The sequence below is a fragment of the Ahaetulla prasina genome, chromosome 14 (assembly GCF_028640845.1).
Source record: "Ahaetulla prasina isolate Xishuangbanna chromosome 14, ASM2864084v1, whole genome shotgun sequence".
Lineage (NCBI taxonomy): Eukaryota > Metazoa > Chordata > Lepidosauria > Squamata > Colubridae > Ahaetulla > Ahaetulla prasina.
The window spans coordinates 17,274,811-17,299,709 of NC_080552.1; the positions used below are offsets into that span (position 1 = coordinate 17,274,811).

Below are 24,899 nucleotides of genomic sequence, written 5' to 3' on the forward strand. Positions count from 1 at the left end.
CGGGTCTCATTGCCTTTAAAAACCAGAACAGAAAAAAATCCTTACTACCTGGGGAAGAGGGCGGGGCTTTAAATGGGGGGGTGGGGCTCTAAAGGGGGCGGGGCAGGAGTCCTTTCCAACTCCCCGCCATATGGAGAAATCCGCCCGTCCGCCGCCTCCAACCGGACCTTCTTGCCTGGGACTCGATGCTCCCCCTGGATTCAAACCGGGACGCTCTAGCCAAACCAACTCCCCGTTAGAAAAGCCAGCGTCACCTTCGAACGTCCCCAAGCTCTATGGTTCGAAGGGGAGGGAGAAAAAAAAAGGAAGAGGGGGCGCGCGGGGCAGGCTGGGAAGGGCCGACCGCTTCCGTCGCGGCCATCTTGGTTTCCTTCCCGGGGAGGGTCGGCGCTTGGGCGGCCTCGGCGGCGATGAAGCCCCTTCTGGCGTTGGCGCGGTGCATCCCCGTGAGTCAGTTTAGCCGGCCTGGGGGAAGCGGCCAAACCGGGCAGGCCGCGGGGGGAGCCCGGGCCTGGGATTCCCCCCTTTCCCGGGTGTGGAAGCGACCTTGAGCGGGTCCTTGCAGCGAAGGAAGCCGGTTGAGGGAGAACCGAAGGTCTTTTGTGGCGGGGGGGACGCCTGAGGCCGAGCCCTGGTTAGGCTGTCCTGGCTGAGGCTGCAGGGAAGTCGAAGGGTCGTCGGAATGTGCCCGCGGGGGAGAGGAGGAATCCCTGCAGGGTGAAAGCTAGCAGGGCAGGGAGATACAGGAGTGGCCAAAATTGTGGAAACCTTTTGGGGAAAGTGTATTTTTTGAGGTTTGATGGCTAATAACACCACTTTTTTGGGGGGGAATTTCAAGATCATCCTATTCCACTGCTGGAATGGGCTGCAAATAGTCCAGACCTTAATCCAATGGGAAATCTATGGAGCCAACTAAAGAAACTGGTTAGTCAGAAGCGACCCAGCAATAAAATCCAGTTAATAGAAGCCATCATTCAATCTTGGTTTCATATTAGAACAGCTGCAGAACTAAAAGACTTGGTTCACTCCATGGGAAGAGGTTGTAAGGCCGTAATTCATGCTGAATAGAATGAAATAGGAATAAGAATAGAATTTAATTGAATTTTGTATTGCCACGTGTGATTGGACACACAAGGAATTTGCCTTTAGTGCATACAGTCTCAGTGTACATAAAAGAAAAGATACAATTGTCAAGAATCAGAAGGTATGGAAGGGAAGAGAGAAGAACGGAATAGAATAGAAAGAATAGAATAGAACAGAATAGAAGAGAGAGTAAAATGTAGAATAGAATAGAATAGAATAGAATAGAATAGATTTTTTTATTGGCCAAGTGTGATTGGACGCACAAGGAATTTGTCTTGGTGCATATGCTCTCAGTGTATATAAAAGAAAAGATGTTCATCAAGAATCATAAGGTACAACACTTAATGATAGTCATAGGGTACAAATAAGGTTACCCAACTAAGTATTAACTGACATGGGGATAATTTTTGTATATCTTGTTTTTTCTACATGTTTCCCTTTTCTTCTTTATACTGTCACTGCTATTCTAATAGCAAAATCCTTCATAAAAGTTACTGCATTACATTCTTGATTAAATTATCTTTCCATTGATAATTTTATGGTATTACTCCCCCCCAAAAGTGGTGTTATTAGCTAGTTTTAGAATATACACTTTTCCCAAAAGGTTTCCACAATTTTGGCCACTACTGTAGATGGGTGAATGTCATTCAGAGGACGTACAAGCAGAGAAAACTGCACTGCAAGCGGACTGGCACTTCAAACCCATTTTGGTCTTTATATTTGTCAGTGTGGCCACATTGACTGTTCTGTGCCAGACTGGAACTCTATAAAGGAAATAATGGCTTGCAGGAAAAATGGGTTTAAAACTCCCTGCCTTTTTGAATCAGACCTGTTTTGCCAGGAGAAATGAAGCAAAACTCTTTTTTTATCTGGACAGCATACACATTGGATGTCCTGGTCATTTTGATAGGTGGGTGGGTGGGCAGATGGACAGACAGATAGATAGAATGGAATAGAATAGAATAGAATAGAATAGAATTTTATTGGCCAAGTGTGATTGGACACACAAGGAATTTGTCTTGGTGCATAGGCTCTCAGTGTACATAAAAGAAAAGATACCTTCATCAAGGTACAACATTTACAACACAATTGATAGTCAATATATCAATATAAATCATAAGGATTACCAGCAACAAAGTTACAGTCATACAGTCATAAGTGGGAGGAGATGGGTGATGGGAACGATGAGAAGATTAATAGTAGTGCAGATTCAGTAAATAGTTTGACAGTGTTGAGGGAATTATTTGTTTAGCAGAGTGATGGCCTTCGGGAAAAAACTGTTCTGGTATCTAGTTGTTCTGGTGTGCAGTGCTCTATAGTGTCGTTTTGAGGGTAGGGGTTGAAACAGTTTATGTCCAGGATGCGAGGGATCTGCAAATATTTTCACGGCCCTCTTCTAGATGTAGATTGACGTGGGTAAGTAGGTAGATAGAGACATAGATGTAGATTGAAAGGTAGATTGACAGAGGTAGAAGTAGATAGTAGCTGGAAAGATAGATGTAGATGATGGATGGATGGATAGATAGATAGATAGATAGATTGATTGATTGATTAAGATCGACAGGGTAGATAGGTGGATGGATAGATGTAGATTGATGCAGGTAGATTGAGGTAGATGGATAGATGTAGGTAGGTAAATGTAGATGGATAGAAGTAGGTGATAGATGTAGATGGATGGATGGATAGCTGTAGATTGACAGAAATAATTGATAGAAGTAGGTGATGGATGGATGTAGATGGATGGATAGATGTAGATTGATAGAGGTAGGTAGTAGGTGGGTATGTTGATAGATAGATGGATAGATGTAGATAGACAGATAATACCCACAAACAAACATACACATATATAATAGTAAAGGTGTCCCTGCAGATTTTACTCCACTAATCATTCCTGACTGTAGGGGATGGTGTTGATCTCCATTTCAAGGCCATTGAGCCAGGGCTGTCAGAAGATACTTCCATGGTCATATGGCAAGAATGACATCATGCAGTGCTGTTACATAGGCACACGTACATAGATACACACCTAAATTTATCTCACGTTTATACTCTTTTTACAGAAGAGGTTTTATTCTGTCCAGGCTGCACCCAAAGTTAAAGGCTCTGCACCACCTCGCGTGCAGCTACCCCCCGAGGAACTTGAGGTCAGTCTGAACTTGAAGGGAGTACGCTTTGCATGTTGACATTTTGGCTAACGGTAGAGTCACACGAGTCTTGCATGGACTGAGATCTCTTTTTCCTAAATGCAGATTACAAAATTATCAAGTGGCTTGGTGATTGCCTCTTTGGAAAACTATTGTCCCGTTTCTAGCATTGGTCTCTTCATTAAAGCAGGCAGTAGATATGAAACTTCCAGCAATCTGGGAACGTCGCATCTGCTCCGTCTTGCAACCAGCCTGGTGAGGCGCTCTGTTTTTCATTTACTTCTAGAAAATACCTTTCAGATTATTAAAGTTGAATGCACCAAACAGGAATTTGAGGTTGGAGAATCAGTCGGGCAGCGGAGAAAAGTCCAGATAGAATGATGAAAGAATCATTTTTTTCCCCTGGTGTTAAAAAAAGTGGCCAAAAGAGAAAGGCTATAGAACAGCGGTCCCCAACCTTTTCTGCACCAAGGACCAGTTCCATGGAGAGAGGGGTTTTTGCAGGCCAAATGGGGTGTGGTCTCATGTACTGTCTGCATCCCTCGGTCCGATTTTGGGCATGCCACCCTGGTGTTTGTCCACAGACTGGGGGTTGGGGAGCCCCGACATAGAATCTCCCAGTTAGCCAAATTGGTTGTCTGAGATGGCTATCAAGTTCTCCGCAGCGATTGGCCTCCAAAATTAAAAGCTTTGAAGTGCAGTGGGCTGATATTACCTGATTGTTTAGTAATTTGGAAATAAGTCTTGACAATACAGTGAATGATTTCGCATAACACACTAGACCAGAGTTAATTTCAGCATAAGGTGAATAAACTTACAGTTACGGATTAATCTAAGATGCTTAAAACCAAATCTTGTAGGGCCATTTTTGCCATTTAAGTAATCTTAACATTTAGCGTTACTAGTACCCAAGTTTGCTTTCCTTCAGACAACATTAATATTGTTGACAGGTGCGGTTTTCAATCAGTGAATTTATCTAATCTTTATGTCCCCTCGTGTTTTACCATATTTTGTCATCAGAGTGGGAGAACAAGCTCTTCCAAACCCTGCCCTGGGTCTCTTTAATAAAATCTAGTGCTATTCGGATGGACAGGCTCCAAGACTTTGGAATTACCAAAAAATATCAACCATTTAGCTCAATTCTCCTTTGCTTTGCCTCATCTTTCTCTCAATCCTGCCTATTACAAGCTAAATAGCTAAAAGAAATGTGATTGATTCAATGTGCCTAGTTGTAAAATGCACAACAGCAGAGGTCATATTTCTTTATGGCTGCCCTCTGCCTTGATAGTTACAGCTCAGAATCTTAAACCGTTTGTCCCCTTCTTCCATCAGACCACAAAAGGAGCTTCTTCCTTTAAGATCGTCACGGGCATTGATAGCGTGGCTGCTAATCTCAGGTTTGTTATCAAAGGTTCGCCTCTTTTTTTTGAAGGGTTTGGGGGAAAAGGGAAAGGGATGCTTGCGAGCAGTTTGCTCGCAAGGTGCTTCTTTTTAGTGAAAAGGCCTAACAGATAAACCTTTTATCAGATAAACTGCTAAGGAGTTTGAATAGCTCATGGCAGGGCAACTGAAAACAGCCAAGGCTTTAAACAAACAGAAACACTGGAATATTTAATAATCAAAATTGAGCCTATGATAAAAGATTTTCTGGATTTGCAGAGGGAATTTTAGTGATTTGTTTTGCACAACTATTTTCTCAAAGTGTAATGGAAGATAGGCAAGTTGTAAGAGCTAGACCAGTGATGGCTAACTTTTTTGCCGTTGTGTGCCAAAAATGGGAGCGCGGTGGGTCGCGTGCGTGCCCACGCCCATAATTCAATGCCCCCCCCCGTGCATGTGCCCCCTTTGGCGCTCCCCCCGCTTTTGGCACATGACAACAAAAAGGTTACCAGTAGGTCCGTTTTTTGCCCTCCTCAGGCTCCAGAGTCTTTCTTGGAGCCTGGGGAGGGTGAAAACGGCCTTCCCTGCCCACTCAGAGGCCCTCCAGAGGACGGAAACGGCCCATTTCCCGACTTCTGGTGGGCCCAGAAGGCCCAAAAATCAGCTAGCTGGCACGTGCATGCACGCTGGAGCTGAGCTAGGGCAACGCTCGCGTGCCCACAGATATGGCTCCGCATGCCACCTGTTGCACACGTGCCATAGGCTCGCCATCACGGAGCTAGACTATTGGTTTGATAATCTCACTTTAATACCAGTGAATGAATGAACATTCATTCATTCCACAATGTGGCAAATGGTAGATTGCAGATATTTCCAATATGTTTTCTGTTCTGCAAGTTCTGTGTTTTTGTTCTTCCTTTTTCTAGTGTGACTGCTACCCGGGAAAACATGGTTTACTCCGTTGAATGTCTGCGTGATTACATGTAAGCCTCTAGCTGTGTCACAAATCCCATTTTTCCAATTCATTCAGTTGAGCATTCTCCTTGATAAAATTGTGGAACGTTTTTGTGCTAATAGTTTTTCTGTTTAAAAAAAAAAAAAGAAATTACATCGTGAGTTTTCTTTTCTTGCTTTATTTAGTGATACTGTGCTGGAATATTTAATAAATGTCACTACTGCTCCGGAATTCAGGCCGTGGGAAGTATCGGAACTCACTAGCCGTTTAAAAATTGACAAGGAAATTGCCTTTCACATCCCCCAGGCCTGTAAGTGTTTTGTTTTTAAAAAAAGTTGGTTGGCTATAGTTCTTTAAGTTTACTTTATTGTCATTGCACCTCATACAATAAAATTAAATGCCATCTTCAGTGAATATCATACTTAAGAAAACTATATAGATTTAGGCCTCAGGCGGTCTGTCATTCTTATTTTATTTTTAATTTTAATCTACATGACTTGCTCATTATTACAACAGGGTTCCGAATATGTTTTGAAAGAGGCCTACTAAGTCTTGGTTCAAAATCATTCAAGTCTCTGTTTGTGTAGCTGCTTTTAGTCAACAATTTTTATTCCTTCCTATGATAAAAGAGACTTGAGTGTGGGTAGGCCTCCGTTACTAATTACCTACAGGTAAGGTTAAGTATCACTAACCTCCAGTCAATATCAGTAATTTATGCCTTTGCTGGTTGGTTAAGCATTCCTACTTTTTTATTACAAAGAAAATCCTGTCACTGAGTCGAGAGCAAATGGTATATGTAGCGTCAGGATTTTTGTTTTGATACCGTATTTCTCCAAAGTTAAGACCCTCTCTTATATTTTTTGAACCCCAAAATAAGCGCTTGGCCTTATTTTTGACGATATCTTATTATTTTGGGGCGCGTGGAGCAAGACGGGGCTCCTCTTGCCGTCTTACCTGATTTCCAGCTCTTATCTCCCTAACTAGAGGAAATGGCGGGGACCGGCTACACATGCATTTAAGTGTTTTCAGGGAGGGCTTATTTTTGTGGGGGAGGGGGCTTATTTTAGCACATGCACTCAAAAGCCCGATTGGGTTTATTATCAGGGGATGCCTTATTTTAGGGGAAACAGGGTAGGACACAGCTTGGATACAGATTTTATTTATTTTATTGATTACATTAATATAGCCGTTCATCTCATGCTGGTGACTAGGCAGTGCTCACAATTAAAATAAGGTGGGGCGGGGGGGAAGAGTAATTTGACCTGCTTCATAATCAATTAAAGTGTTCCCTTCTGTTTTGCCTAGGTGTTCTAGAGAATTTGCACGCAGCAGCTTACCGAAATGCCCTGGCTAATTCTTTGTATTGTCCGGATTTCATGATTGGCAAAATTACATCAGAACAGGCAAGAATCTGAATGGTACTTTTACAGCGATGATACATGGAGACGTTCTGCTTTGTTCATCCGTAGACTCTGGCAAGGCAGGGCTTCAAATCTTGAAGGATTGATTAGCCGCAGAATTCACTAGGATAAAACGTATCACTGAGTATCAGCTCAGTAGTCTTTAAGAGGGATTAGATAAGGCAGCAAAGTACAGGTAGTTCTCAGCAACTGTTCCAGGTTATAGGAACTGTTCCAGGTTACAGGAACTGTTCCAAGTTATAGCAGTACTGAAAAAAAGTGTTTTTAGTTACATATAAGCTCTTTTGAAGAGAATTGGTGCGGTGGCTTAGAGTTGGAGTTCTTGCCTCACAATCAGGAGGCTGTGAGTTCGATCCTAGGTAGAGGCAGATATTTCTCTCTCTGGGCACACTGAGAATATATCTGCTGAACAAAACTCCGCACTGGCGACATGAAGGGCATCCAGCCATTCAAACACTCTTCTAGCTCCATTCAGTTGCCCAGACTCTACCTCGCAAGGGATTATGGGTGTTGTGTCTTGCTCGCTTTCCCCGCAGCCGGGCCCCTCTTATCTCCTTCCGAACGCTGAGGAATGTCCTGGCATGCCTCCAGGCCCCAGCCCTGGCACCATGCCCAGACAGGCCGAACAAGACGAAGGGCCTGAAGTACCTCCAGCCCCCAGCTCTGGCTCCATGCCCAGGCAAACGGAGCAACTAGACCCCTCCCCCTCCCCCACAGCATATGAGCCTGAGGAATGTCAATTACCAACAGGTGGAGCCTGGAGCGATCCTCGCTTCAGGAGAATTGATAGGCGGCGTCAGCAAAAGGAAGGGAGGGGCAGGCCTGGATAAGTGCTGAGTCATGGAGCCACACCCCATGGCCTATATAAAGGATCTGCTTTCTGGCATTCTCTGAGTCAGGCAAAGTCTACTTTGAATTGCTGAAGTCACTTCCTGGTCTGCCTGCCTGCCTTGAGAACTTTGCTAGGACTTTGGCAGAGCTGCAGAGGCACGCCTGATACGGACTTCCCCGACCTGGCCGTCAGCGGAGGAGTGGGACACGACAATGGGGCGGTTAAAAGATGATGGTGTTGATGATGGTAAGCTCTTTTGAAGACTTCTGTCTCTTTATTGCAGCTGCATGAGTATGTCCAGAACAACTTCACAAGTGGACGCATGGCCTTGGTGGGACTCGGTAGGTAATCTGCCATTTCTCGTTTTACGCCACGCTGAATTCCGTTAAAGACAACACTCTTTTATCATTTCGGGGTGTTTTCCTTCTGACTCGGGTGTCGTCTTGCAGGTGTCAGCCACGCCGACCTAAAGCAGGTTGGAGAACAGTTCCTTAACATTCGCAGTGGGGCTGGCATGGCCGGCGAAAAAGCCAAGTATCGCGGAGGTAAGTTGCAGTCTTCTACCTTGGCTTTGCTCATGAAGCGCCTTTTTTAGCGTTCTGAGATTGCTGGGAATATTTGCCAAATCCAGGTAGTCCCCGATTTACAACTGATCATTTAGTGATCATTCGAAGTTACAACGGCACTGCAGAAAATGACTTAAGATTGTTTTTCACACTTCCGACTATTACAGCATCCTCATGGTCAGGTGATCAGAATTCAGACACTTGGCAACTGACTCATATTTATGACGGTTGCACTGTCCCGGGGTGATGTGATCCCCTTTTGCGACCTGACAAGCAAAACCGAAGGGAAGTCGGATTCAGTTACCGTATTTTTTGGAGTATAAGACGCACTTTTCCCCTCCTAAAAGAGGGTCAAAATTTGGGTGCGTCTTATACACCCATCCACCGGCCGCCACCCTTTGGCCTCTGTCTCCCAGCAATTTGCCTCCTTGCAGCAAACAGCCCATTTCAACTTCAGCACAGCCTGATTAGCACAAACAGCTGATTGTCGGTTGGATCGACCTCCCGATCCTCAGCTGTTTCAGGCTGCAGAGATTGCTACTGCCTATTGCCCTGCGGGTCTCCACTGCTTGCTGCAAGGAGGTAAATTGCTAGGAGGCAGATTTTTTTTTTCTTGTGCCAAAAACAAAAATGAAAGTAAAGCAGGCTGTTTGCTGCAACGAGGCAAATTGCTGGGAGGCAGATTTTTTCTTCTTTTCCTCCCGAAAAAAGGTAAGAGATATTGATCTAGCACAGGGGTCTGCAACCTTAAACACTCAAAAGAGCCATTTGGACCCGTTTCCCACAGAAAAGAAAACACCGGGAGCCACAAAACCCTTCCCCATGCCTGACTATTTCTTGAGCGGCCACAAAATTAGCATATATAGTTGAATTAAACATTCTGAAACTTTTCTTTTCTTGGATTTATCCATGGTTGTCCTACTGGGGATTGAAAAGCTCAATAAATTGTGTGCCGGCAGGTGTCGCACATTGGCGGTTGTGACGCCTATTTTGAGTGAGAGGGAGCCGCAGCAGAGAGGTGAAAGAGCCACATGTGGCTCCAGAGCCGCAGGTTGCCGACTCCTGATCTAGCAAATGTTTGCTATGATCTGAGAGTTCCCTGGAACATTTCCTAGGATGCTTAGGAGAGACAGGAATTGGGTGAAAATCAGGGCCGCCACCAAGCAATCAGTGTTCATATCTTTAGTGTACTTAGATCTAGACTAATTTCTCCTCTTCCCTCAAGGTGAAATCCGAGAACAGCACCGTGATAACCTCGTCCACGCGGTTGTAGTAGCAGAGGGAGCAGCTGTTGGAAGCGCGGAAATGAATGCACTTAGCGTCCTTCAAAATATCCTCGGAGCAGGATCTCTCATTAAGAGAGGAAGCAGGATTACCAGCAAACTTGTCCAGGAGATTACAAAGACAACTTCCCTACCCTTTGATGTAAGCACTGAAACTGATTTGGGCATCAGAATCCTTTTATGTACCGTATTTTTTGGAGTATAAGATGCTCCGGACTATAAGAAGCACCTACCTTTTTGGGGGAGGAAAAGAAGAAGACAAAAATCTGCTTCTGCCTCCCAGCAATTTGCATCCTTGCAGCAAACAGCCCGTTTCAGCTTCAGCACAGCCTGATTAACACAAGCAGCTAATTGTCAGTTGGATCGGCCTCCCGAAGATCAGCTGTTTCAGGCTGTAGGGATTGCCGTAGCCTATTGCCACCTCCACGCGCCCCATTTTCTGGTGGGTAGGCAGGGCTACATTTGGTGTATAAGACGCACCCAAATTTTCACCCTCTTGGGAAAAGTGTGTCTTACATTCTGAAAAATACGGTATATATATGTGTGTGTGTGTGTGTGTGTATGTACATATGTGTGTGTGTATACACACACATGATAAGAATTGCCTGTGAAATCCTTGTCTTCCTAATTTTTGGCTGCATGTGGCAAAATAACTCAAGAGCATATTTTGCGCTATAAGTTTCTCATTTAGGTTTGGGACAGGCAATTCAATTGTTAAGCACAATTGGGACCGGCAACTCAGTTGTTAAGTAAAACAGTCACTAAGTGAAACTGATTATGATCTTACTTCAACTTCCCTTTGATTTTTCAGACTTAAAACAATGATACACGTGATGGCTGCCCACAGAGTTACTTTGTCTTCACCGTCATAACTATGATCAGTCACCAAGCGACTGCCTGTAGTCTCTTTTTTTAATGAATCTTGACGTGTGTCCCTAATGGAGGTTCTTCATCAATTTTGCCCTTGGTTCATTCCAGAAGTGACAAAATACCTCTCCGCTCTTGAATTGTACGGTCAGGTTAACGATAGATTTCCATTCATTGATCATCAGTTTTTAAAAAGTTTTTTTACATAACCCTTTAGATATCTTGCAATCCTGAGTGCCAAATTAGAATAGAATAGAATAGAATAGAATAGAATAGAATAGAATAGAATAGAATAGAATAGAATAGAATAATAGAGTTGGAAGGGACCTTGGAGGTCTTCTAGTCCAACCCCCTGCTTAGGCAGGAAACCCTACACCACTTCAGACAAATGGTTATCCAACCTCTTCTTAAAAACTTCCAGTGTTGGAGCATTCACAACTTCTGGAGGCAAGTTGTTCCACTGATTGTTCTGTCAGAAAATTTCTCCTTAATTCTAAGTTGCTTCTCTTCTTGATTAGTTTCCATCCGTTGCTTCTTGTCCTGCCCTCAGGTGCTTTGGAGAATAGCTTGACTCCCTCTTCTTTGTGGCAGCCCCTGAGATATTGGAAGACTGCTATCATGTCTCCCCTGGTCCTTCTTTTCATTAAACTAGACATACCCAGTTTATATGTTTTAGCCTCCAGCCCCCTAATAGTCTTTGTTGCTCTTCTCTGCACTCTTTCTAGCGTCTCCACATCTTTTTTACATCGTGGCGACCAAAACTGACTGCAGAATTCCAAGTGTGGCCTTACCAAGGCCACGATTAGAAGAAGCATTCCTTCTTCTCTCCTACAGGAATAGCTGCATCTTCCAAACTCCTCATAAACAATAGTGCACCAACTATAAAAGAACATGCTTTTCTCCTTCGGAAAAGGAAGAGATTCCTCAACTAAAGTCCATAAAATTAATTTGCCTACGTTTCATGAAGTGAGAATCTTAAGTTTGTAAGCAAATGCTTCATCTTAAATCCCAGCAGTTCGCAGCATTCAAAATAGGTTATACTGGGAAATAATAATACGCTAACTGAAGCAGCCTTCTATTGCAGGTAACAGTATTCAATGCGAATTACTCTGATTCTGGTCTTTTTGGCATATACACCGTCTCTCAAGCCTCAGTCACCGGGGAGGTAAGTTACCGGGGTTTTAACAGTAACAGAGTTGGAAGGGACCTTGGAGGGTTGACGTAATTCTAGAAACCCCCCCTGGGGCCTGTGAACTGCTTGCACTCTCAAGTACGTTCTTGTTCTGACCTAGGCTTCCTGAGTTAGTAAAACACACGAGTAGTCCCAAAACCTCCTTTATCGCAACAGCTGTGAATTCTGTTCATTCACAGAGGAGTCTCAATTAGTTGCAAAGAGTCCTTTGGGATAAGGCTGATAATCACCCACCTTTATCTCCCTTGACACGCTGCCAAAGACCTCATTGGCAAAACCGCACGGAGTCCAGAATCAAACAGAGCTTCAGACTTTAAGCTGAACAGAATTGACAACGTTGCTTCCTGCAAAGGGCCCACGTGCCTTTGCTCCTCCTTATGTCTTATGGGAGGGGCCAATCATCTCCCAGCCCTACTCCCAAGTCGTCCCTTTTGTTTTAGCTGTTCTGCGCATGCGTGCACTGGGAACTGGCTCCCCCTGTTCCTCTGACTTGCTGAAGTCCGACTCCGGAGGCTCCGGAGGCAGCATGTACCTTCCAGATGGCCTTTTCTCTGCCTCCGATGCAGAGCCCTCGTCCAAGCCTTCCCCAGACTCCAGGATTGGCCCATGGTCCTCCCCAGCCTCCTCACTGTCCGACTGCTGCCAGCTCCGCAGGCCGCCGGCGGACCCACAACAGTTCTCAGGGTGGGCGTGCCAAAATGCGCAACTCCTTTGGGAGGGATTTTAAGGGGAAAAAATGGATGTCTTTGAGGGTGGAGTACCTCCAGTTACTGCAGCCAAAAGTAACACATTTTATATATAATGGTTGTATCAAAAGGTAATCAAAGCTGCTTTGAATCAAATGAAGGCGGTTTCCGAAGGTGGAGTTACTGACGAAGAAGTGAAAAGAGCCAAGTAAGTCATCCCTCCAAAGATTGTTTGATTATACAGTGACTTGTTCACTCTCCAAAAATATTGTGGCTCCTTCTTCTTTCTGGTAAGCTTCTGCTAAGACTACCAGGTATGGCTATGTGTAATATAATTCTCTGGGTCTGTTAAAACTTTATTAAGCTAGAGCAGGGGCCTGCAAACTTGGCTCTTTTAAGACTTGTGGACTTCAACTCTCAGAGCAAAGCTGGCTGAGGAACTCTGGGAGTTGAAGTCCTCAAATCTTAAAAGAGCCAAGTTTGCAGATCCCTGAGCTAGAGTAAGAGTCACAGCTTTCTGTATGTGCGAAACTTGTTCATCATCCAAAATGAACAATAAAGTGGTTTTCAGAAGCAAGATTGTAACAGAGATAGAGCACATGGTTTCTGTTACGTATTTATTTGTTTGTTTGTTTGAGTTTTATCCCTTAATTAATTCATAAGTAATCCACGATGAATATTTCTTCTTCCTAGTTCCTCCACAACCACCTTGTGAGGTATGGGTTAGGCTGAGAGAGAAGAACTGGCCCAGAGTTGCCCAGCCAGCAGCTTTCATGGCTTAAGATGGGACTCAAACTCAAACTGGTGATTGGTCCAAAATCACCCAGGCTGGCTTTCCTGCCTAAGGCAGGACTAGAACTCACAATCTCCTGGTTTCTAGGCTGGCACCTTAATGACTTCACCAACCTGGTTAAATGCAGAACCTCCTGGTGTCTCAAGAGCATTGTCTGTTTGAGATTCTAAGCCATTGCTCTGTCAGTCCAGAGAAAATGAGATAAATGGCCAAACAGTTAATTTGTTGTATTTGCAATCAGTTGAATCATTTAAAAAAAAAAGGAGCAAAAACACTGTTATCCAAAATCTATTTATTCTGATTGTACAAATTTATTTGTACATATACCTTATTTATTACATGATTTTACAAAGTGCATGATTATGGCATTTTTTTTTCTCTTGGAGGTATTTTATTGAAACTTATTTTTGTTCCCAGTTGCATAAGTGAAATTTCTCAGATTACTTTCTTCGTGTTGCTTTCCTTAGAGAATCTCCTTAATGCCACAGTGACAGCCATAATCTTGGATTCAACTGCAATACAAAGTAAATGTTTGTCGAAAGCAAAGTGACAATAATTGGAAATATATTCCGTTTTATCCTTAGCACACGTTTTCCTCTATTTTTTCAGTATTTATCTCATGATCAAGTTAATCTAGCCCCGTACCATAGTTTTGAGCACGTGAGCATTGTAGGAGTAATCCATTAAAAAACTTATGAATCGAACTGGGTTATAAACTCTTGTTAACTGATGGATGGTCCCAATTCTTTGTGCCATCAGACATTAGACTCACTAAGAGAAACAGATTTTTTATGTATCGAGTAAAACAGGGGTCTCCAAGCTTGGCAACTTTAAGCCTGGAGGACTTCAACTCCCAGAATCCCCCAGCCAGCTTTGCTGGCTGGGGGATTCTGGGAGTTGAAGTCCTCCAGGCTTAAAGTTGCCAAGCTTGGAGACCCCTGGAGTAAAAGACTCGAGCCTTTCCCCTTAATTGGCGATCCTAACTTGTAAAAATCAGCAGAAGTTTTGTCACTTTTCTGTGAAAATTGTCCTCATCTTAACTCATTAAAATGCAGTAGCTTTGTATTTTGCTTCGCTGGGGAATTCTGGGAGTTGAAGTCCACGGGTGTTAACGCTGACAAGGCTGGAAAGCCCCTGCTTTAAAATGGAAGATACACCATTTTTATGAATTGTGACTGTTCTTCTTACCTTCCTTTCCCTCCCGTTCCTTGAACAGGCAGCAAATGAAGGCAGCGTTTTTTATGTCCGTGGAGTCTTCAGAAGGTTTGCTGAATGAAATTGGTAGCCAGGCGTTAGCATCGGGGACGTACACCTCTCCGGCCCACGTGGTTGAACAGATCGACTCTGTGACCACCGCTGATGTTGTGAATGTAAGTCTGGCACCGGTCAGTCGTTATTATAATGAGATCAGAAATCAAATTAAACCGGTTTTCTATCTCTGCGTTTAGTAGGCAGGAATTGGGGGCACTTCTGGGCTCTTAATGATTTCCTTCATAAAAGGATCAACAATCCACGTATCTGGGACTCAATCCTGAATCATGGGTACCCCCATCTTCAGTGCTGAGGGACAGAGGTCGCTCTGAGATCCCGTAAAAGCCGATCGCAGCTATATTAGGCTGGTGCCTGTGGTTAATTTGCAGACTCCCAAGTGTGCATTTGCGTCTAGTTTTCATCCACGTTAACTGTCTTTGGAGACCTGTTTTAACAGAAAAGAGGATAGAAATAAGTTAGCATCAGTTCGCTTTTATATCAAAAAGACTGCCTCTCTTACAAGTAATCCTCGACTTACAACCATTCGCTTACAACGAAGTTACAGTCGCCTTGAAAAATGGGCAGTCTTTGCAGTTAACAGTCACAATATGTCAGAGTCACATGATCACTATTTGTAACCCTTCCCAGCTGGCTTCTGACAGAGTCGGTAAGGGGATTCAACAGATTCACTTAATGATTGCATGGTTCACTTAACAGCTGCTGTGGTTTGCTTACCTACCACAGCAAAAAAAAAAAAAAAGGTTGCAAAATTGAATGTGACTCGTTTAACATCTGCCTTGCTTAGCAAAGGAAATTCTGGTCCCACTGGTGATTGTAAGTCAAGGACCACCTGTAATTTTAAAAGAGACTTTAAACTTAAAAGAGTGTTATTTTAAAAGAAACGGGCTTTGCTAATTGTTCGGTATGTTTACCAACCAAACCGCCTGCTTTTATTTTGTCAGGCGGCCAAGAAGTTTGTCAGTGGGAAGAAGTCGATGACCGCTCGGGGAAACCTGTCCAATACCCCTTTTGTTGACGAGTTGTAAGAAAGCGAAGATAAGGTTACGGCTGTCAGGCGAACCCCAAAGCAAACGGATTGATTGCTGTTCCCTGTGCTTTGGCTTAACAGATTTCCATGCCCATTTACATACATCAAATAAAGTGCAGAACTCGTACAACAACGGAATGGCCAGCATTTTGTCTTCAGAAAACTAGATTGCAAAAGTTGCCAGCTTTGGTTGGACCGGGTGGTAAAGTTTATTTGTAAAGAAATAAACTTAAGAAAGTGAGTTCTAGCGTAAGGTGTATAAACAAAACTTCTGAATCTTTGGCATTAGCTATTTCAAAGGGAATGCTCTACATAGCATATAAGAAGCAGCACTTACTTAGATCAGTGTGGTCATTTTGAAGTAAAATAACCTCTAAAAGTGAAGGGCAGTTGAATGCAGCTCTTTCCATTTTTCTTCAGAGGCTCCAGAAACTCTTAAGAAAACCGATTATAGTTTTCTTCTTCCCTTCTAAGGTGGTTCCCCTACAGGAGAACATTTCTAGTTTCAAAAAAACCCAAGTTTTCACATCTCCACACAGGTGAAAACTGATTTTCCGTTTCAGAGATAAGGGGCTGCAAACAAAAATCCGGGCCACAGGTCCACCGCAACGCCCCCAATCTTAGCCTTTGGGAGAAAGATAAATTCAGGGGCCTCTCTACTCGACTTCGTAAGAAACGTTTTCGAGCCAAAACGCATCCGACACGGAGGAAGAAGAAGATGTGGAGGGCGGGGCTTTATGTTTGGGCATAGTCCAGTACGGAGAGGACGAAGATAAGTATAACGTTGACATATCCACCTCGCTTTCCGTTTCAAAATCCTTGTGGATCATAATGTCGCAACCGATGTCGGAACCCACCGTAAAGGTGTAGGTTTTCCTTTCAAAAATGTGCCAGTCTTTGGAGATCCATTTGGGTTGATGTTTGATCAGAGGCTCAATGGAAAGCGAGCGCAGAGTTTTCACGTTATGGACGCTACGGATGCTACGGACACTGTGGACGCTACGGATGCTACGGACACTGTGGACGCTACGGACGCTATGGACACTACGGACGTTATGGATGCTACGAACACTGCCCACCGACACAGCTCTCGCGCGCTCCGGTTCCTGGTAGCTTTCCTCGCTGTCACTCTCACTTTCTTCAACCATCTCTTTGCTCTCGTTCTCCGAGTCTTCGCTGCTTGTCCAATTTTCTTCACTGTCGTAACTCTCTATGCTGAAATGTAGAGAAGGATCAGTTCCAGCAGGGTATAGTCACTATTGCTTTAGTGTTTTTATTTCTCAAAAATTTGGACAGATAACAAACTCTTACTCTGTTACAGCAGGCCCTTTTAATTCAGGAATGTTCATGAGGGCAGTCTGCCACCGGATTGGGATTTTAATAAAATCCCTGTAAACCTGGATTTGCAGAATGGTCCCTATGGGAGCAGTTTGCAGGAGCTGTCTGAGTTCTCGCAAGGTCCAACCTAAGACGTTGGCGTGTCCGATTTTGAGGAGGATGTCGCCTGAAATGGGGGAAAAAAAACACCAAAAACGGAATTGACCCATGATAGATACTCTTAGCTGCCAATCATTTCTTAAGAAACATAATTGAAAAGCTCACTTCAAAATAAATTAAGAAAGTAATTAGCTTCAATTAAGCATAACAATGTGTGTGTGTGTTTGCGAAGGTCTGGAAAATAAGGTAATAAAGAGAACACATCCCAAAATGTTGATTGCTCAAAAATCAAGCAGTCCTTCAACAAAAAGATTTGGTTGGTTGGTTTTCTATGCCACCCATCTCCCCTACAAGGTGACTCTAGGCAATTCGATTGAAATTCCTTGCTAGGACAAGCACATGTTTTTCTCAAATTTTTACTTAGAGCACCTATTGGGGAGCCCACATGACAATCTTGACAGACTTGAACATTGGGCGCTATCTAGCAAAATGAAATTCAACAGTGAAAAAAGTAAGGTTCTACATTTAGGCAAAAAAAACCCCAAAATGCACAGGTACCGTATATGTGGTACCTTGCTCAATAGCAGTAACTGTGAGAGGGATTTTGGAGTCCTAGTGGACAACCATTTACATATGAGCCAGCAGTGTGCAGCAGCTGCCAAAAAGCCAACACAGTTCTGGGCTGCATAAACGAAAGGATAGAATCGATGTGTGAAGTATGAATACCACTTTATAATGCCTTGGTAAGGCCACACTGGGAATACTGCATCCAGTTTTGGTTGCCACGATGTAAAAAAGATGTGGAGACTCTAGAAACAGTGCAGAGAAGAGCAACAAGGATGATTAGGGGACTGGAGGCTAAAACATGAAGAATGGTTGCAGGAGCTGGATATATCTATTTCGATGAAAAGAAAGACCGGGGAGACATCATAGCAGTCTTCCAATATCTCAGGGGCTGTCCCAGAGAAGGGGGAGTCAAGCTATTCTCCAAAGCACCTGAGGGTAGGAGAAGAGGCAGTGGGTGTAAACTAATCAAGAAGAGAAGCAACTTAGAATTAAGGAGAAATTTCCTGACAGAACAATTAATTGGTGGAGCAACTTGCCTCCAGAAGTTGTGAATGCTCCAACACTGGAAATGTTTAAGATGATGTTGGATAACCATTTGTCTGAAGTGGTGTAGGGGTTCCTGCCTAAGCAGGGGGTTGGACTAGAAGACCTCCAAGGTCCCTTCCAACTCTTATTATGTTAGACATGGTCTTCATCCGGCAACGGATGCAACATAATCTGAAAGGGGATATTGGTTGCGGTCAGCTCCCTCTTTTGCTCCAGATTGCTACGGAGTTGACCAGTGCAAACAACCTCTAGGAAGGAAGGACCTTTTGGATCGGGCTGGTGGATCCTTTGGATTTTTAAAGGGCAGTTGGAGGTTCGCCTGAGGCCGTGGCGGACAGTTCTGAAGTGATAGATCTGAGGCAAAAATATTGGACAATACTGCAGATAAGTAGTCTCTCCCCTTTCATGCATGTATCTACTATGGGAGGTTCAGGAGATGAAGTGGCAGGAGAAGCCAGGAGCGATGCTGGTGGAAGACCAGAAGCACTTCTGACCAAACATGATCCACCAAGGGTTTGGTTGACAACCTCTATGGAGGTAATGAATGAGGCATAATGATACAGGTAGTCCTCAACTTAACAACAGTTAGTTTAGTGACCACTTGAAGTTAACAACAGCACTGAAAAAAGTGACCTAGGACCGTTTTTCACACCTACGATCTTTGTAGCATCCCCATGGTCATGTGATCAAAATTCAGATGTTTGGCAACTCATTTACGATTGCAGCGTCCCAAGGTCATGTGATCCCCCTTTTGTGACCTTCCGACATGCAAAGTCAATAGGGAAGCCAGATTTACTTAACCACCGTGTGACTAACTGAACAGCTGCAATGATTCACTTAATAACTGGCGAAAAGGATTGTGAAAATGGGGCAAAACTCACTTAACAAATGTCTCGCTTAGCAATATAAATGTTGGGGCTCGATTGCGGTCGTAAGGCGAGGATTACATGTAATCTCCCCTGGATAGTGACTGAGTATATAGCTAATGATGGGGTTTTTTCCCCCCCACACTTGGGAACTTAAGCCCTTTTCCCGTTGTTGTGAATAAGTCTTCATCTTGTTACTGGCTTGTATGGTCTCGAACTGTGTTTTGTGGTTTCACCTCACCTGCTTGGAGTTTGCCGTCTCTGGCAGCAGCACCTTTTTCTACCAGGCCTGAAACCTGGAGATAAGGCCCATTCTGAATAAGTATGATACCAAGACCTTCCTCGTCCATCTGAATATTTGTCTTGATCGTTGTGCTCAAAGTATGTTCAGAATCCTCCATGTCCGAAGATTCATCTAAATTACAAATGCAGGGATCTTCAAAAGGCTGAGCTTTGCTTACGCATCAGTGTAGAATTCCATCACACCCAGTTTCTTAAGATAACACAATTCCCCTGGCCTGCGTTGCACAAAGGGCGCGTGCCTACATTTTTATCCTGTTCTCAAGTCAACTTTAGATCTTGCTTTCTGACTAGTATAATTAGCAGGATTTGTTCTGAGCCATAACCAGGTTTTTATATTGTGCAAATGACTGTAAACAGCGGATTATATTAAAGAGTTTTGTGTAAAGCCAACATTGGTTTTATTTGAACCAAACATTTATTGCATTCTGAACAAAGTCAGCAAATTATGGCTCAAATATAGCATGTAAACCTGGCTTTCTTTAGCACCCTGCCCTAACCTAACATTCTTAAGTGTACTGAACTATGACTTCCCCACCAATTACCACATTTTCCCAGTTCTGGTAATGAATTTTAAAAATTGTGGGCAAACCACCTTTGGAAAATGCTGAATTAGCAAAAATCTTTATTAACCAATTCAATCGATCTGTCTTCTCACAGCTAATTTCCCCTAGATGGTTTGGATGCGAAGTTAAGAAATATGTGCTTACCTGAATCCCAGTCGCTTTCGTAATCCTCTAAGTCAGAAAAATAGCTTCCCTCATCTGCAGAGAATGAGAATACTAGTAAGTTACAAAGCTTGTAAATCCTGACCAAAAGCATACAAGTTGGTCATCATAATCCAACGAACATGCTCTACACTTGAGGGGTTTTTTTTTTGCTCAAGCCAAATCTCAGCAAGAGACTTTATAGGAAATAGAAAAACATGGAGAGATTTGCAAAGATGGGATCCAACCAAAAAAACAGTCTCAAAACTTGGGGATGTCTAATGGCATTTGCTCTTTCATTAGCAAACTTTAGCGGCATATCATAAAGTCCTTAGGAAGTCCTAAGCTATGTGTTATTAAGCATTGGTGGCTGCCTCCTTGTGAGAAATTTGAAGTTGAATCATATGTGTGTTCCATTGGGTGCTATCTGAGATGCCCATCGATCAATAACAATTACTGCTTAAAGAAAGAGTTGGCCAGCAGTCATTCATTTATTGTGTAAATATAGAATGTAGAAATGGTGGTAGACTTTAGGAGAAATCCTTCCATACTTCCACCTCTCACAATACTAGACAACACAGTATCAACAGTAGAGACCTTTAAATTTCTAGGTTCTATCATATTGCAAAATCTAAAATGGACAGCTAACATCAAAAAGGACAACAAAGAATATTCTTTCTGCGCCAACTCAGTAAGCTCAAACTGCCCAAGGAGCTGCTGATCCAGTTCTACAGAGAAATTATTGAGTCTGTCATTTGCACCTCCATAACTGTCTGGTTCGGTTCTGCAACCCAACAAGAAAGACACAGACTTCAGAGGATAATTAGAACTGCAGAAAAAATAATTGCTACCAACCTGCCTTCCATTGAGGACCTGTATACTGCACGAGTCAAGAAGAGGGCTGTGAAAACACTTACAGACCCCTCACATCCAGGACATAAACTGTTTTAACTCCTACCCTCAAAACGACGCTATAGAGCACTGCACACCAGAACAACTAGACACAAGAACAGTTTTTCCCCGAAGGCCATCACTCTGCTAAACAAATAATTCCCTTAACACTGTCAAATTATTTACTAAATCTTCACTACTATTTAATCTTCTCATCGTTCCCATCACCAATCTCTTTCCACTTATGACTGTATGACTGTAATTTTGTTGCTGGCAATCCTTATGATTTATATTGATATATTGACCATCAATTGTGTTGTAAATGTTATACCTTGATGAACGTATCTTTTCTTTTATGTACATTGAGAGCATATGCACCAAGACAGATTCCTTGTGTATCCAATCACATTTAGCCAATAAAAAATTCTATTCTATTCTATTCTATATGCAGGAACGTAACAGTGATATCAACATCCCTGGGACTTCTGCACAATGAGCAGCATTTGTTGACCCAAAAACTTGAAAGATCAGTTGCAAAGAATTTGTATCAAACTATTGATCGCACTGATGGGAACAGAAAGGAAGAAGAGCAAGTGAGAAGGAATTGAGCTATAGTGATACCTGATGATACATCAGACCATCTTCTGAAGATCGGTCTCGTTGATGACCTCCTTCTGAAATATGGCCACTTTAGAGATGACTTTCTTCTTTCAAAAGATCTCTCTCTGGCGGAGGATCTTCTTCTGTCAGAAGATCTCCTCCTGTCAAATGTCCTCCCTCGGTCAGCTGATGACTTTCTTCTGAAATATGGTTCTCTTGCAGAAGGCCTCCTGGCAGATGATCGCCTTCTGTCAGATGATCTCTCTCTGGTGGAAGATCTCCTTCTGTCAGAAGATCTCCTCCTGTCAAATGGCCTCCCTCGATCAGCTGATGACCTCCTTCTGAAATATGGTTCTCTTGTAGAAGGTCTCCTGGCAGATGATCTCCTTCTGTCAGAAGATCTCCGTCTGTCAGCTGATCTTTCGACTGATGACCTCCTTTTGAAATACGGCTCTCCTGCAGAGGGCCTCCTGGCAGATGATTGCCTTCTGTCAGATGAGCTCTCTCTGGTGGAGGATCTCCTTCTGTCAGAAGATCTCCTCCTGTCAAATGTCCTCCCTCGATCAGCTGATGACCTCCTTCTGAAATATGGTTCTCTTGCAGAGGGCCTCTTGGCAGATGATCTCCTTCTGTCAGATGAGCTCTCTCTGGTGGAGGATCTCCTTCTGTCAGAAGATCTCCGTCTGTCAAATGGCCTTCCTCTGTCAGTTGATCTTTCGACTGATGACCTCCTTCTGAAATACGGTTCTCTTGCAGAGGATCTCCTGGCAGATGATTGCCTTCTGTCCGATGAGCTCTCTCTGGTGGAGGATCTCCTTCTGTCAGAAGATCTCCGTCTGTCAAATGGCCTCCCTCGGTCAGATGACCTTTTGATGTCAGATAATCTATCTGAAGAACCACTGATAGAAGGCTTGAGGAAAGGCGATGTCTTGAAAGTTAACTCTTTCTTAAAAGTTGGTTTTTGAGGATCCATGGTGATCAATCCTCCACAGAATCTATCTGGAACCCAACATATACAGAGACTACATGGAAGTGGAAATGACCACCAGCCTGAAAATATCACATGAAGGAAGAACACTGTGGTGGGCAAGGTGATGGCGAAGCCTAGCAACAGTTTAGAATCTTGATGGTTATTTGAATTCCATGGATTTTGGAATTTTCAAGGATGAATAAAGATTTTAAAAAATGGACTGGGAAGATTTAAGGTGCCTTCACAAGCTTCTGAAATATCCGGTGGTGTTGCAAAAGTGGAACTGTGAGGAAAAAATGATGGGCTCAAACCCATCACTGAACTATTATATGAAGGTAATGTAGTTTAGATAGCAGATCTTGACTGAATATCACGAATGAAGTTGCAAACAATGCACAAATTCTTCCCCGTATTTCTTTCCTAAAACGAGGCACTGCAATACTGTAATTTTTTTGCACAGCAAGCTGTGGAGATAATATCCTAAAGGTTGTTCTTAAAGGTTTTGAATAAACGCTGGAGTTAAGTACCGTACGCCTTTTTCAAAGACTCTGTAATTTGCACAGATGGATCTAAAAATACAGTGGATCGACCATCCACTGCGTAAATGTCACATGGCAATTAGTTTAGTGGCAGTGTTATGGGCCTGTCCTATCAAGATAATCCTTGAAAGGAAGGGGTGTTGCTATGGAAACTTTATCTTTACTATATATATATATATAGTAAAGGTAAAGTTTCCCCTCGCACATATGTGCTAGTCGTTCCCAACTCTAGGGGGCGGTGCTCATCTCTGTTTCAAAGTCGAAGAGCCAGCGCTTTCCGAAGGCGTCTCCATGGTCACTTGGCCGGCATGACTCAACGCCAAAGGGGCACGGAACGCTGTTCCCTTCCCACCAAAGGTGGTCCCTATTTTTCTACTTGCATTTTTTATATGCTTTCGAACTGCTAGGTTGGGAGAAGTCGGGACAAGTAACGGGAGCATACCCTATTACGCGGCACTAGGGATTCGAACCACTGAACTGCCAACCTTTCAATTAACAAGCTCAGCATCTTACCCACTAAGCCATCGCATATACATATACATATACATACATATTTGTTTTCGTAGGTTTTCACAGGTATAGGTATGTAGGTCTTGGCATATTCGGGTCTTTTCCCGTGTAAGGTTGAGAGTATCTTTGCCAAGATACTCTCAACCTTACAAGGGAAAAGACCCGAATATGCCAAGACCTACATACCTGTACCCGGGAAACTTTGGCAGTCTAATATACTAGTTTTCGGTCAAACATCTGATACTACTGGATGCAAATAAATCACATTTCGATTTGGGGGTCGCTTGTGAAAGAGCTGTTTAGGATTGCTAAAAGTTGAATTTAAGTTCAATTGAATTTAATTTTCTATTTTTTTTGCTGTTTTATATGTATTATATGTTTTCTATTGTTTTATTGGCTGTGAACCGCCCTGAGTCCTTCGGGAGATGGGCGGTATACAAATATAATAAATAAATAAATAAATAAATAAATAAATAAATAAATAAATAAATAAATAAATAAATAAAGAAAGAAAGAAAGAAAGAAAGAAAGAAAGAAAGAAAGAAAGAAAGAAAGAAATCATGCACCCAAGCACATTTTAAAACGTGTTTATAGAACTCCCAGTTACCAAAATGGCTTTGCATAGTAAACAAATAAGAAAATAAAATAAAATAAAAAACGAGTTTGAAATTTAAAAAAGTACGTAAGTGGGGGAGAACTGGATATAGAACTCCAGAAAATTATCTCCTCTTCCAAGCCAAAGTGCCCCTGGCCTGAACGTAGGTTGCATAATTGTTGGTAACTGTGTTGGAAAGCACCAGTGTGTGAGTGTGTGTGTGTAATAAGTCCATGCCTGACATATGAGCGGTGGAGTAATGCTACCTAGCCAGGAATCTACTAAAACAGGGGCCTCCAACCTTGGTCCCTTTAAGACTTGTGGACTTCAACTCCCAGAGTTCCTCAGCCAGCTTTGCTGGCTGAGGGACTCTGGGAGTTGAAGTCCACAAGTCTTAAAGGGACCAAGGTTGGAGACCCCTGTACTAAAATGGGTTTCAGGATTTAAATAGCAAGGTCAGAGAAGAATGGTTACTCGGAGGTCTTCTACTCCAACCTCCTTTAATTTTTCAATTATATCTTATTTTCCTTTTGGTTCCAGTATTTAATTCCTCCAAAAGTCCTTTGTGCTAGGTGGCCAAGTCCTAAATAAATAAAATTAAAAAGAATATTAGGAAGGATTGGTTTTCTCCTCCTTCTGTCAATTAGCATGGGGCGGGGGTGGGTGGGGGGTGTTTCCCCCTCACAACTAAAGAAAGTCGGCTTCGACCTCGCCCCTCCAATGGCGCCCAAATCAAAGCACGAGGGACCATTTTTGTCCCCCGCCATTTCCGAAGCCCCGCCCCGTTTCAACCGTCACGCCCTTCAAGCCCCGCCTCGCCCAAGAAACCCCGCCCGCCCAAGCTGTCCTGACGACGCTCGGCGGCGTCGC

The 24,899-nt window shown here is 43.2% G+C and overlaps 2 protein-coding genes across 2 annotated transcripts; one reads left to right on the forward strand and one right to left on the reverse strand.

The window, feature by feature from the left end:
• Positions 1-297: 297 nt before the first annotated feature.
• LOC131185247 (cytochrome b-c1 complex subunit 2, mitochondrial) lies at positions 298-15,634 on the forward strand. The gene is made up of 14 exons (XM_058157607.1): positions 298-446; positions 3,144-3,227; positions 3,333-3,482; positions 4,560-4,624; positions 5,534-5,590; positions 5,748-5,872; positions 6,868-6,965; positions 8,099-8,156; positions 8,265-8,360; positions 9,607-9,806; positions 11,616-11,696; positions 12,541-12,617; positions 14,419-14,572; positions 15,416-15,634. Exons 1-14 carry the CDS (start codon positions 411-413, stop codon positions 15,497-15,499), a joined length of 1,365 nt encoding a protein of 454 aa, XP_058013590.1. The 5' UTR covers positions 298-410; the 3' UTR covers positions 15,500-15,634.
• Positions 15,635-16,152: 518 nt separating this feature from the next.
• PDZD9 (PDZ domain containing 9) lies at positions 16,153-21,233 on the reverse strand. The gene is made up of 3 exons (XM_058157761.1): positions 19,159-21,233; positions 16,813-17,005; positions 16,153-16,752 (listed from the first exon to the last, which is right to left on the reverse strand). The coding sequence occupies exons 1-3, from the start codon at positions 19,316-19,318 to the stop codon at positions 16,158-16,160; spliced, it is 948 nt and encodes a 315-aa protein (XP_058013744.1). The 5' UTR covers positions 19,319-21,233; the 3' UTR covers positions 16,153-16,157.
• Between the last annotated feature and the right edge of the window lie 3,666 nt (positions 21,234-24,899).